The sequence below is a fragment of the Gorilla gorilla genome, chromosome 17 (assembly GCF_029281585.2).
Source record: "Gorilla gorilla gorilla isolate KB3781 chromosome 17, NHGRI_mGorGor1-v2.1_pri, whole genome shotgun sequence".
Lineage (NCBI taxonomy): Eukaryota > Metazoa > Chordata > Mammalia > Primates > Hominidae > Gorilla > Gorilla gorilla.
In genome coordinates this window covers 43,131,395-43,146,081 of record NC_073241.2, presented here as the reverse complement: position 1 = coordinate 43,146,081, position 14,687 = coordinate 43,131,395, and the positions used below count along the sequence as shown (strand labels likewise).

The following is a 14,687-nucleotide window of genomic DNA, read 5'->3' as shown; positions in this document are numbered from 1 at the left end:
AATTAGCTGGGTGTGGTGACAGGCCATTCCCAGCTACTCAGGAGGCTGAGGCAAGAGAATTGCTTGAACCCGGAAGGCAGAGGTTGCAGTGAGCCGAGACCATGCCACTGCACTCCAGCCTGGATGACAGACTCTGTCTCAAAAAAAAAGCTAACTCCCTTTTAAAGAAAAACACTGGGAGCTTCCAAAAGCATTCATATGTGGATGCATTATCTCCAGTTCTCCCCACTCCAAACTTCTAGAATGAACAAAAGTATGCCCATGAAGCCAGGGGTGAAGTTGCAAAGAGTTGGAAAAACTTAGTTTGTACAAAAGCAAAGGTAAAAATGGCAGAGTTGGAGATTCAGATAAAAGGGCTGAAGAGACAAACTGTGGATTTTGAGGGGTGGGGAAAGAGTGCTAGCCCATCACAGGACACAGCAGCAAGGACAGAAAGCAAGCAGTGGCAGGAAGAGTTCTGGAAACAACTATTTGAACCAGAAACCCAAAGGGTCTGCTTGAAGACCAACTGGAAAGGTTCTTGTGCCTCTGGATACAAAATGCGAAAAGGTTTTTTGAAACACAGATTTTGGTTCCTACCCAGATCAAATCAACTGCAATCCATTTGATTGGATGATACAAAGTCTAAGAGGCTGAAGGACCACATACCCAGAGACAGGCCAGGGCTGGGTTTGTTATCCAGAGTCCGGGGACCGGCTTTATGGTTGCTCAGGCAACCTGACTACCTGTGGGGAGTTCCTCGGTGTTACTGCCCTCCGGCTACTAATGACCCAGGTTTTAACGCTAGAACCCCCCTGGAGTTGTCTGTGTATTCAAAGAAACACTGGGAGCTAAGGTTTTGATCTTCGAAACAGAAATGTCCCTTCTTTTTGACACTGGCTCATGTCATTCTGGACCAGCCATTCAAAAGAGGACCGGATGGCAACTTTGGCTGGGTGGGAACTCCAATTTATCACAAAATACAATGCAGATTCAGAAGTGAGACAGTTGAAACAGGCCATCATATCGAGGCTGTCCTGGGGTTGGTATATTGCAGCCTGTGCATGAGTGGTCAGGTTAGGTTTTCAGTGGGAAACGGGAGTACATTTCAGGTGAGAGAGTCATGTAACCAAATCACACAGCTGCAAGTCAATATACCACGTGCAGTTAGACAGGAAGGAGACCCCTGCAATGGAAGCTAATAGTTCAGCTACAGAAAGGTGTGGAGAAGGGCAGGGTGACTGAACTTGGAGGGATCACTGAGGGCCATAGCAGGTGGGCAGGAGCTGATGGAGAACATTATGAAGGCGGTATTTTGGCGGGGTTACTCTAACTGCAGTGTGGGACTAGATTAAATGAAAGGACACGAGCTAGCATCACAGACCCGATAAAAAGCAGCCGGCTGGCCGGGTGCGGTGGCTCACGCCTGTAATCCCAGCACTTTGGGAGGCCAAGGCGGGTGGATCACAAGGTCAGGAGATCGAAACCATCCTGGCCAACATGATAAAACCCTGTTTCTACTAAAATACAAAAATTAGCAGGGTGTAGTGGCACGCACCTGTGATCCCAGCTACTCGGGAGGCTGAGGCAGAAGAATCGCTTGAACCCAGGAGGCAGAGATTTCAGTGAGCCGAGATCACGCCACTGCACTCCAGCCTGGGTGACAGAGCAAGACTCCATCCCCACACCTGCCGCCAAAAAAAAAAGCGGCTAGTTACACTATAGCAGCTGGTTTAGAGGCTGGTGGCATTTGCAGTGCTAACAGAGAGAAACTAAAACAAAAAGATCAGGAAGTTTTTCAAGGAAAGAAACAAAATTAAGAGAGACAATTGGGATAAGGGGATATAGAAAAAGAAAAACAGAAAAGGAAATGAAGCCTAGGTAACCAAAAGAATGCCAAGAACAGGAGAAACAGGGAGGGCAGCCATCTGGAGAAAGAACGAATTCCTTGTCCTGAGCTGGAGATAACAAGATTCCACTTGTTGTGGGTAAAATTCTGTCATTACCAAAAGGTTGGAAGACATTTAAATGTGTGGTGTAGGCTAGACATGGTGGCTCATTCCTGTAATCTCAGCACTTTGAGAGGCTAAGGCAGGCGGATCACTTGAGATCAGGAGTTCGAGACCAGCCTGGCCAACACGGCAAAACCCCATAGCTACTAAAAATATAAAAATTAGCCTGGCATGGTGGTGGGCGCCTATAATCCCAGCTACTCAGGAGGCTGAGGCAGGAGAATCGCTTGGGAGGCAGGGGTTGCAGTCAGCAGACATTGAGCCACTGCACGCCAGCCTGGGCAACAGAGTGAGACTCCACGTCAAAGGAAAAACAAAGAAAAAAGTATGGTGTACCATAATCAACTGTGGTGTGAGGGTTTTTTTCCCTCCCCCTCCACTTCTAATTGTTCTCTTTTAACTACAAATCATCTGCTAAATTTAAGCATCTTCTTTAACACTGCTATTGTCATAGAGAATCTCCTGAAGTTCTGGCAGGAAACTATGGAGCAATGGAACAAGATGCAGGAAATACTTTCGGGAATGAGAAAAGATGGCACTTTCCATAAATACTCATTGATCTAAATTTGACATTCCCACCAGCAATACAGGAGGTTCTCTGGCACAAGAATGTCAGTCATACTGCCTGCTGGGCCAGCAGATCAGACTTCAAAGATAACTTCTGGAATGAAGAGATTCAAACTTCAAATGGTTGATTAAAAAAAAAATGTGCACGCACACTGAAGTCACACTGGTGATTTCACAGTGGTATTTCTCTGCCACCATTTCTGAATTAACACTTCGAGATAAATGCTTACCTAGGCAAGAATGTTATCTACCCAAGCTGATTTGGAATCTCTCTGCCTCCATTGTCTGCCTCCTGCCCCCAAGCAAGATGAGGAACAAGTTAACCCAAAGAAAGCTCTCCTGAGCCAGCCTTGAGAAAACAAAGACACAAGTGGGAAGATTCTGTGCTATTTATTATCAAATGGTTACTCTGGGCACTGTCACGCCCAGTATAAAGGACATGAAAATACAATGAATCCAGCTATCGTGTGGCGTTTTATGCTGAAATAGCTCCCTGACAGACGTGTTCCAACAGAACCAAAGTTCATGACCTTAACTAAATTACTTCTATGAAGGGTTTTTTCTCCTCGTTAATTTTGCAATGCCTTGGTTTATTCAATTGTCCATGGATGCATATTGATATTTTAGAAATAAAACAAGTAAAAGAATTATTTGCAAACTTGTAAGTAACTACATACATCATTCTTAGGAGACGATAGTTTATCTAGTTAATCCAAATATTTCTGAAGAATGTAACGAAAAACTTCAGCTAAGGTCTAAGTTCCAGAGTTCTGTCCAGTTGCTATCAATTAATTTCTATATTCAAGGTGTAGACTTAACTTCTTCATTAGAAATTTTTTTAAATACATATTTTCTGTACCTGCCATAGTGTTCCAGTAATAAGTCATACTTATTGGTCAATACATTAACTTATCCTTAACGTGTAACAGAATTGTTCTCAAACTCAACTTCCCTATATCATAAATCTTAAAATTCTAAAATATATTTTTTAAAATTCTCTATGGCTTAAAAATAGCTTATTAATACTAAACAATACTTTTAGAAGTAGCACAATGCCATGAAATCAATCAAGTTTTTAAACTCCAAAAGATCTAGGAAACACTGCTCTAACAATACCTTTCTGTCAAAGCCCTACTTGGAAGGACAAGTTGCAAGGTGAAAAGTTTGCAAGTACATACATTTACTAAGTGATGTGTTAATATCCTGCACAAGGTCCAGTAAAGAAGTTAGTATGAGGGGAGGGCAGCGGACAGAGGGATACTGTTCCATGCATCCATGTTTTGTCAGAAAATCACTGGTGTCCCTCTTACACTAATAGAGAAGAAGTAGATTTTATGATGTAGCTTGCTTTTAAAAGTTACCTGAAAAAACATCTTTAGATGCTTACCCAAAAAACTAAAGCCAGTGGTTACCTCAAAAGAGAGTAAAAAAGCCAAGTCTTAACTTTTTTCTACCTATAGTACCTTTTGCATTTCATACCATAAATGTGGATTATCTATTAAAAAATATATATATATACACACATATATATGTTATATATATATATATATACATTTTGTTTTTCTGAGACAGAGTTTCACTCTTGTTGCCCAGGCTGGAATGCGATGGCACGATCTCGGCTCACCACAACTTCCGCCTCCAGGGTTCAAGCAACTCTCCTGCCTCAGCCTCCTGAGTAGCTGGGATTACAGGCGCCCACCACCACGCCTGGCTAATTTTGTATTTTTGGTAGAGATGGGGTTTCTCCATGTTGGTCAGTCTGGTCTTGAACTCCCGACCTCACGTGACCCACCTGCCTCGGCCTCCCAAAGTGCTGGGATTACAGGCGTGAGCCACTGCGCCCAGCTATTCAAAATATTTTTAAAGTTACTTGATTCCTAAATAAAGATGTTCATTTCAACTTAGCTCAACAACAAGAAGTGGCTACTAACTGCTAGAAACACTGCAAAGCAATGAACAGATATGAATAAAACAGTCCCTGCCCTTGACAAGGCCGAGAGAGAAGGTGAGCCAGATAAGTCACTGGCCCCATGACAGGCAAGACAATAGCATTGAGCAGGGAAAGCCCTGTGAGTACAGGGAAGGTTGTCTAACAAATACTTCAGCAGAGAGAGAGCTGGGAAGATTTTCCAGGGTTCTTTAGAACCCAAATGAAAGATGTGTCCGGCACTTAACAGCCCATGTTCCGGGAAACATTAGTTAGCTACAAATAGGTGCAGGCGTATCCCAGATAATGCCTCTCAGCTCTGAGACAGCAGGCCAGCTGGGGTCCCAGCCTCCTTGCTTTACCCCCAATGTGACGCAGCAGGACACTGTCATTTTGTGCATCTTATAAAGTGAGGGGTTTGGGGCATATAATCTAAACTTATAGGGTGGGCCCAGGAGAAGGATGTGGAGTGAAAAGGGCACACCTTGGAAGAAGACCACTTGCTTAAACATGAAGGAAAGTAAGTCACATTGGGGAACATTAAGTAATTTGATAAAGAAACGGTGAGAAATGGGAAGAATTTTAAACAAGAGTAGGAGCGGTTATCGAGATGGTGTTTCTAGAAACATCACAGTGATGGCACTGCTGAGGAGGGAGAAGAGGTGAGGCTGCTGGCCTGCTGAGTGAACCATCACACTATTTCCTGAGAAAAACAAACAACCTGAGAAAAACAAACAATTCCTAAGTCTAGCCAGCAGTGAGAATAAAAAATGGGAAAGAGGCCGGGTGCAGTGGCTCACTCCTGTAATCCCAACACTTTGGGAGGCTGAGGTGGGTGGATCACCAGTTCATGAGATCGAGACCATCCTGGCTAACACAGTGAAACCCCGTCTCTACTAAAGAATACAAAAAATTAGCCAGGCGTGGTGGCGGGCGCCTGTAGTCCCAGCTACTTGGGAGGCTGAGGCAGGAGAATGGCGTGAACCTGGGAGGCAGAGCTTGCAGTGAGCCGAGATCGTGCCACTGCACTCCAGCCTGGGCGACAGAGCGAGACTCCGTCTCAAAAGGCTGCACAGATTTTCAGGAGGTAAAATCAATAAGTCTCAATGACCAAATGGATTTCAGCAATGAAAGAGAGATGATGTCCAGGATGATGAGCAAGTACAATAGGCGTAACAGTAATAACCATCATGCACTGAGTACCTATGACACGCCCACACTGTGCTAATATTTTTCACATATTATTTAATCGTATCAATGCTATCCATTTTATAGATAGAAAGCTGACATTCAGAGAAGTTAAGAAACTTAGCCATGGCCATAGCTAATTAAAGTGACAGGTCTGGCATTTGAGCCCAAGACTATTTGATTCCAAATCCAGACTTCAAATTTCTAAACAATTATGCATTTTGGAGAATATAGTTTAAAAATATATAGTTCTTTATAAAATAGTAACAGTGATGAACATAAATGAACTTGCTTGTTGAGGGTTAACCCTGTACTAGGTACTGGTCTAACAACTTTTCTCACATTATTTCATTTAATCATTAACATCCCTTCCAGGTAGGCACTATTATTATTCCCATTCTACAGATAGTGAAACTAAAACACAGGTTATGTCCCCAATTTGCCATAGCTAGTAAAGCCAGAGAATTAAACATCCGAAGCTTAAAGATAGAGCTTGTGTTATTCCCCCATAACAATTTACTGTACATGAAAATGAATATCCATAGGATTTTATGAATGAATTAGTATAAAACGGTAGGGCGTTTCAAGGATCATTACCCTGAAATAAATGGTCCCAGAAACATTTTATATGAGTTTATAAAGCAGTGCAATTATAAAGCAGTGGCACAAGACACTAAAGATCAGTATATGTATTTATTCTAATATTCTTGATGCATTTGAATTCTCAATCACGCTAGATTAACTACAGATGTAGGCTTCATATTTAATGTCTGGAAAAGAAGAAGGAAAAAAAGAATGGACTAAAGTCCAGGCTATGTAGGAGGTGGGCAGTGAGGCTTCTATTACACATACCCTTGTTTCCACCTGCTACAATCAATATTTTTCATGGGCCCTTAGAGAATACAGCGACAGAAAAGAAAAACGCACCTCTGAAATCCATTCAGGCATGCATACTTTACTGTGGAGCACATACTTGCTAAATTTGAATACTATGTCATATATGAGAATGAAGTGAATTTTCTTTTACTCGTAGATTTTTTTCTGTCCTTAGAATTGTCTATTTTAGAAAAAAAGAAGGGATGGTTTCCAACAAAAGTGATGGAGCAACCATAATTTTATGTGATTGCCAGCTATGAATTTAACACATTATTTTTACAAACACAATACCCCCTATTCAATACTTAGGAGGAGCTCACTTGAAACTCATTATATTTCAAAGGAAAGTGAGCCATCAGGTCATATACTATGAGCTGTAAGGTAACCCAGAGAGACTGCAGAAATGACAGGGAACGTCTAACAATCTGAATGTCAATAGATAATAAGTTATTTTAAAAAATAACACCAGACAACTAACTAGCAGGTGATCTGCAGGTCAGGATTATTGTATTATCACCAAAACACACAACTTTACTAATCATTCATGCTATTCATGGGGCACAAAATCGTTTCTTAAAAAAAAAAAAATCAGGCCGGGCGCGGCGGCTCACGCCTGCAATCCCAGCACTTTGGAAGGCCGAGGCGGGCTGATCACGAGGTCAGGAGTTTGAGACCAGCCTGGCCAATATGGTGAAACCTGTCTCCACTAAAAATACAAAAAAAAAAAAACATAGCCGGGCGTGGTGGCACGCGCCTGTAGTCCCAGCTACTCGGGAGGCTGAGGCAGAATTGTTTGAACCCGGGAGGCGGAGGTTGCAGTGAGCCGAGATGGCGCCACTCCACTCCTGCCTGCAGCCCGGAGACGGCAAAAAAAAAAATCAAAACTGCTCAAGGAGGCTAGTTAGGAAGGGTGAGGGTTGGGGTGCGGAAGGCAAAAAGGCAAACAGGGAATGCGATATGAAACATTAAAGGGCTCCTGCCCTGGGAGGTTTTCCGCAGCATCTCAAAGCAGGAAAGCCCCATGAGGTCCCACTTTCTCCAAAAACCACTCATAACCGCCAGGCCAAGTGCCGAGCCCCGAGGGGCCAGGACAACCTTCAGGCCATCTCCTCAGTCTAAGACTTTCAATTTCGGGGAACAATAAGCTGAGGCAAGCTGCTCTTTCTCTATCCTGTGGGAAACCGGGACTTGTTCACCTTCAGCAGCCTGATAGACAGGAGTCCCCTCGCAATCCTTTAAGGCTCCTCTCCCTCCCCAAAGGCTCCTTTCTTCTGGCTGATAACTATGTAAATTCCCTCTTCCCAGCCTGGCTCTGCGCAGCAGACTCGCAGCTATTCAATGCTGCGTTTCCAGCTCCGGTCCAGTGCTTCCATCATGAATGCTTGAATGAATGAGATGGTCGCGTTTCTGCAGAGCTCACAACTCAGCACAATGCCCAAACACACGTTTCCCACGAGGGCACTGCAAATTCCGCCCACTACTTTTGACTCGAATTTTTTTTTTTAATGAAGTTTGTATTCGTGGGAATACGCCCATTGTCATGTGCTGCATACATTAAGATGTTTTCAACAAATATTTGTGACTGCCTAGCCGAAGCCACGCTGCGAAGACAGCTCTAGGGGTGGCGTGGGTGACTAGGGTTGTCCCCCAAAAGGGAAAAGAATTATTTCTTTCTTTTTCTTTCTTTCTCTCTCTTTCTTTCTTTTCTTTCTCTCTCTCTCTTTCTTCTCTCTCTCTTTCCGCCCGCCCGCAAAAACAGAAAATGAAAATTCGCTCTGAGTTTCTCATCTCAATCCTTGCAACGCGCATGCAAGGTGCTCCCTTCTCCGCTGGTCCCTCGCCCCGGCGCGCCCACGGTCAATCCCGCGCAGTGAATGAGCGGGTTTGGCCACTTCGCCTACTGCACAAAAAGCGCGGGTCGGGAAGGCGCATCAGTGCCCTGGACGCCGCCTGCGGGTCCCCCTGCCCGGGACGGCTGGCTAGGGGCGCCCTTCTCGCCGCGTCTCTCCCCACTAGCCCGCTTGGCTGCCAGGGGCCCCGAGGAATCCGCCCTTTCCCGGCCGCGGCGACCCAGCTTGCGCAGCTGGACAACGAGGGCGACTCGGGAGAGCTCTTTCTCCATTCATCCCCCGCGCCCGGCCAACAGCCCCGCCACCCCCGCCCGCGCAGCCGGGGCACTAAAAGCAACCCCCGGCGCCCCGCTCCGGGCGCCCCGCTCCCGCCACCCCCAGCACTGCTCGCGTAGATGGCGCTCCTGGGTCGCGAAGTCCCGCAAAAGCCAGAGGCGAGGCTGGACGACCCCCAAAGCCCGAGGAGGTTAAAGCCTAAGCCTGCAAAGAGCGGGCAGCGTCCGCCAGGAGCGGCGTCCCCATCCAGCCCTCCCCGGCAAGCGTGGGAGACCCACGTGGCCGAGACACCCACTCCGAGGTGGATCAGGATGCGCGCCCGGACTCCAGCAGCCCCAACGCGACGGGCTTTGTCCGCGGCCGCCCCCGCCCGCCCGACTGCGGGGGACAGGGACCCTAGGACCCGGGCCGGGCTCACCTCTCTGCCGGCACTGCGCGGCGACACACAGCAGCAAGACCAGGAGCACGCCCCCGCGCATCTCGCCTCCGCCGCCACTCGGTGGGTCTGGGGAGAAAGCCGCGCGCCCGCCTGGAACGCTCCGCGGGACGCGAGGCCGCGCTGCCCTGGCCCCGCCGCTCCTGGAGTCCTGCCGCCCCTCCCTCCAGCCGCCCTCGGACACACCCCTCGGCTGCGCCCCGCCCCGCCCCGTCCCGCCCCGGCTTGGCCCAGCAACCCAGACCCCTCCCCCGGGGGCGCCCAGCTTGGCCTCCGGGACCCGGCGCACCCGGACCTCAAGTCGGGGAGGCCGGGCTGACCGCGGCCGCCGCCCCGGCTCCGGGTAGGAGGTGGGCAGAGAAGGTGGGCTGAGGGGAGGAGAAACTGGGCTGCGGGGGTCCGGGAGGGTGGATTCCGAGAAACTATGTGCCCAGCTGACCCTGCCCGCCCCGCCGCGGCCCTGCAGTCCCCGGGCCAGGACCCACGCGCCCCTGCCAGGAGCTGGGCGAGAGGCGACCGACCCCTCGGGAGGCCACCCAGGCTCGGCCGACCCGCCGCACTTTCCGCCGTGGGCAGAGGACTTGAGGATTTTTTCTGAAAATGAGTTGCAACTTGTTCCCAACTTTGTTTGCCTAAAGAAGGCAAGGTCACTTGGACTTAATTATTATAATTAGATACCCTTACCGCTGGAGAGAGAGGACGCGCTCCTGACACGCAACTTCAACTGCTTTGTTATTATAATTATTATTATTTTAAAACTATGTCTGGTCCCCGATAAAGAATTTTTAATTTCCTCTTATTTTTTTTTTCTATCAAAAGTATTGGCTGGGTGCAGTGGCTCACGCCTGTAATTCCAGCACTGGGAGGCCGAGGCGGGTGGATCACTTGAGGTCAGGAGTTCGAAACCAGCCTGGCCAACATGGTGAAACCTCGTCTCTACTAAAAACATACAAAAATTAGCCGGGTGTGGTGGCACGCGCTTGCAGTCCCAGCTACTTGGGAGGCTGAGGCAGGAGAATTGCTTGAACCCGGGAGTGGGAGGTTGCAGTGAGCTGAGATCACACCAGCTGCACTCCAGCCTGGGCGACAGAGCGAGACTCTGTCTCAAAAAAGAAAAAAAGGTATTCATAACACTTTGCAGATTTCACATTTTCTCAATATAAATATACAGGGACAATATCTCATTATCATCCCACCATCTTATTTTGTAGGGTTTTTTTTTCTTGATAGGAAGATAATTTCCTCTCACTTGTGTGAATCTATTTGACAACTCTATCAATTCCTGTTTTTCTGAGGATACTTCCTTACACATCTAGTGAGTAGAACTTATAGTACTTAGCCATCGATTAATTTTTAAAAATCATTGAACAAAATGATAGTTTGGCCGTTTTAAAAGGATGCAATATAGTTAAGTGAATACTCCATACAGTACTAAATTTAAAATGCAGACGTTCGTAACTATTAAAATGTTACTAAGTATTTAATTATTAAATAAGTAAACTTAGTATTTAATAAATGATCAAATATTATAGTATTAGGCACATAGCTATTAAAATATAGAATTATAAGCATTTATGCACTGAAATAACTGCACACACAGACCTAGCATTCATATAGATTATCTTTTGGGATCTTCACAACTCTATGAGATGCTTGCCAAGAGATAAGGAAGTGAGTTCTCAGTGTCAGCAAATGTCTGGTCTAGAGCTAGACCCCATGTCTGGTTTCTAGTCCATAGTCCTTTACAACACCACGCTGAAATCACAGAGGATGTTGATCAAAAGCAAACTTGGAGGCCGTGGCTAACGCCTGTAATCCCAGCACTTTGGGAGGCCGAGGCGGGTGGATCACCTGAGGTCAGGAGATCGAGACCATCCTGGCTAACGTGGTGAAACCCCGTCTCCACTAAAAATACAAAAAATTAGCCGGGGGGCGGTGGCAGGCGCCTGTAGTCCCAGCTACTCACGAGGCTGAGACAGGAGAATGGGGTGAACCCGGGAGGCGGAGCTTGCAGTGAGCCAGGATCGCGCCACTGCACCCCCGCCTGGGCGACAGAGCAAGACTCCGTCTCAAAAAAAAAAAAAAAAAAACCACACTGGAGGAATCACAAGGGGTGTCCCCATATTCTTGGTCTCCCCATATCCTGGGTTCCTAGAAATTCAGGCAGGAGGTCGATGGGACCTTATCTCTGAACTGCAAGCAGGGATCTCACGTGTGTAATTTCAAGGGAGGCAAGTGGTCAGCACCTCTGGGGAGTGAATAGGAAGCATCAAAAGTTGCAAATTGGCACTATTTATCACTGCTCAAAATTAAGCAGAAAAGATTTCAATGAAAAGAATTCAGAACAAACTTGGATAAAATGCAGCAGTAAAAATGTCATAATTCTACACATCTTCTAAAAACCCTGCAGTACAAATTTTTCCAATCTTTAGCATGCTTGGAAAATATCTAAATTACCTAGAGCCCTATGAAAGTGCAGGGCTGGCTTGTTCAAGTTGAAAATGAGTATAACAAGAATGTTCACATTTTGTGAGAAAGTAAAAATTCAACTCAACTGGACACAAAAAGATCCTTGCTTCAAAGTCACCTATAAATAATGAACAATTGAAAATGCCTAAATGTCAAGCGATAGTTTAAATGGTTAAGTACTTTATAAATCAATGTAGCAGGCTATTATGTAGCTACTTTTGAATTGTGAAACTCTGCAATGAAAAATAACTCATATGTTAAGAAATGCAAAATTCCAAATAACATAGACATTCTGATTACAATTATGTATATAAAATAAGCACATGTGGCCAGGAGTGGTGGCTCAAGCCTGTAATCTCAGCACTTTGGGAGGCCAAGACGGGCAGATCACCTGAGGTTAGGAGTTCGAGACCAGCCTGGTCAACATGATGAAACCCCATCTCTACCAAAAATTAGCCGAGCGTGGTGGCGGATTCCTGTAATCCCAGCTACTTGGGACGCTGAGGCAGGAGAATTGCTTGAACCCAGGAGGCAGAGGCTGCAGTGAGCCGAGATCATGCCATTGCACTCCAGTCTGGACAACAAGAGCAAAACTCCATCTCAAAATAATAATAATAATAATTTTTAAAAAGCACATGTGCAAACAAGGAACTAGAAAACCAACATACAGAAGTAAACAGTTTTGTTCAGGTGGTCAGAAGATGGGTAGAGGTATGGATGTTTTAGATAGTGAAGAAAAGCTCAGGCTGGGCTCAGTGATGGTTCACATTCTTCCCCCATGCTTACTAGCAGTGACATCTTGGGCAAGTTCCTCATCTGTAAATTAGAGATAGCAATGGTGCCTACTTCATTCATTCAATAAACATTTTTTAAGTGGCTGCTAAGTGCCAGTGCTAGGGATATACCACGAAATGAGAAAGACATATGACATTCCCCACCATGTGGAGCATGCAGTCTGATGGTTACGGCAGAAAAAAGAAAAAATAATCATAAATTTAATAAGTGCCATCAAGGAAATATCTGGTTACTAAGATAAAGAATGGGAGGACCAGGTACCGATTGGGCAGTTTGGGAAGGTTTTGCTAAGAAGGCTTATTGTATGGCAGGGCACGGTGGCTCACACCTGTAATCCCAGCACTTTGGGAGGCCGAGGCGGGTGGATCACAAGGTCAGGAGATCGAGACCATCCTGGCTAACACGGTGAAATCCCATCTCTACTAAAAATATAAAAAATTAGCCGGGCGTGGTGGTGGGCACCTGTAGTCCCAGCTACTCAGGAGGCTGAGGCAGGAGAATGGCATGAACCCGGGAGGCGGAGCTTGCAGTGAGCCAAGATCAGGCCACTGCGCTCCAGCCTGCATGACGGAGCAAGACTCTGTCTCCAGAAAGAAAAAAAACGAAGGCTTAGTGTAAGCATTAAATGAGCCAATGTATGGAAGTCACCAGCACTCTGCCTTGCACATGTCAAAGGATAATAAAGATGAATGAATTCTTTTTTTTCTTTTTCTTTTTTTCTTTTTTTTTATTTTTAGACAGAATGTCTAGGAGACATTCTGTCACCTAGGCTGGAGTGCAGTGGCATGATGTTGGCTCACTGCAGCCTCAACCTCCTGAGCTCAATGGTAGACCACCTCAGCCTCTTGAGCTCTTGAGTAGCTGGGACTACAGGCGCACACTGCCACACTCAGCTAATCTTTGTATTATTATTTTGATTACTTTTCTTTTTCAGGGGCAGAGATGGGTTTTGCCATGTTGTCCAAGCTGGTCTTGAACTCCTGAGCTCAAGTGATCTGCCCACCTCAGCCTCCCAAAGTGCTGGAATATGAATTCGTGTTTCAGTAATTTCACTAATACTATTATATTTTTTAACATAAAAAAAGCTTAATTATGACCATTTTCAAAACCAGGGCTCACACAGGCTGAGCTAAATTGGAGCTTTCAAATCCCTTGGGTGATCCTGTTGAAATCCAGATTCTAGTTCAATAGTGCTGGGTTGCAGGCCTGAGTTCCTGCATTTCTAACAAGCTCCCCATGACGCTGATGCTGCGGATAGGCAGAGCACATCTTCAGCAGCACATAGCTTGCTTGCTTGTTCTCCATCTTGTCTGCAAACTGAAATCAGTGGAGGAATTTAAAAAATACTGATTCTGGTTTCCACCCCGAGAGATTATGATTCAATTGGTATGGGGTACAGCTTGGACATCTAGATATTTCTAATGATCTCCAGGTAATTCTAATGTGAAGCAAAGTTTCAGAAACACAGCTAGACTGACCTGATCCTGCATGTAGAAAATCCAGGTTCTGGTCATTGGTGGCTGAGCAGGCTGGGGGAGCCACATTCAGAGTGTGGTCACTCTGGCCTGACAAGAAGCCTGGCCTGGCAAGTGTTTTTCCTCGTATCCTGACACCCACATAGCCGGGATCCAGCCACGGTGCCCAGAATACGGGACAGGACTGTTTCTCTGGAGAGTTAGTACAAGCAAGGCTGCCTCTTAGTTCTAAAGGACTGAGATACAAGGCAGAGACTTAGGCACAGGAGCATCACACCGGGATCCAGGCAGATGGATGTAAAGCTAGGGGCTTGGTTACAAGGATAGAGGCAAGAGGTCAGTTACTAGAATTAGTTATGGTGTCAGAGTCTCATCTAGGACAAAGTTAGAGAGGCTGACCATAGGAAAAGCTCCTTAAGGTCTCATGGCTAGAAATAAGGTGGTTGAGACCCTTCGCTTTAGGCAGGGGTGAGGGCTGGAAGGACTAGCAGTCAATGAAAGCAAATTGGAGGTGGGAGGCAAAAATGGTCCCTCAAAGGTGCATGTCCCATGTGCTAATGGCTGGAAGCTGGAAATACGTTATATTACATGACAAAAGGCACTTTGCAGATGTGATTAAATAAGAGTCTTAAGATGAGGAGATTATCTAGTATTCGCCAAGCGGACTAATGTAATCAGTAGAAGTCTTCATAAGTGAAAGAGAGAGTAGGAGAGGAAGACTCAGTGATTCAATGTGAAAAGGACTCAACCAGCCACTGCTGGCTTTGAAGATGGGGGTGGGGATCATGAGTCCTGGAATGTGAGCAGCTTCTAGATCCTGGGAAGGCAAGGACACAG

General features: G+C 46.1%; 1 protein-coding gene across 2 annotated transcripts in view; it reads right to left on the bottom strand.

Annotated features, from left to right (window-relative positions):
• The window catches only part of LAMA1 (laminin subunit alpha 1), a 175,691-nt gene extending 166,402 nt beyond the window's left edge, over positions 1 to 9,289 (bottom strand). The window contains exon 1 of one of the 2 annotated variants that reach the window (XM_019014254.4): positions 9,094 to 9,289. In XM_019014254.4, the coding sequence (XP_018869799.3) occupies positions 9,094 to 9,154 (61 nt within the window). In that variant the 5' untranslated portion in view covers positions 9,155 to 9,289. The remainder of the gene's footprint in view (positions 1 to 9,093) is intronic. The other variant, XM_063699401.1, reaches the window with a different exon arrangement.
• Between the last annotated feature and the right edge of the window lie 5,398 nt (positions 9,290 to 14,687).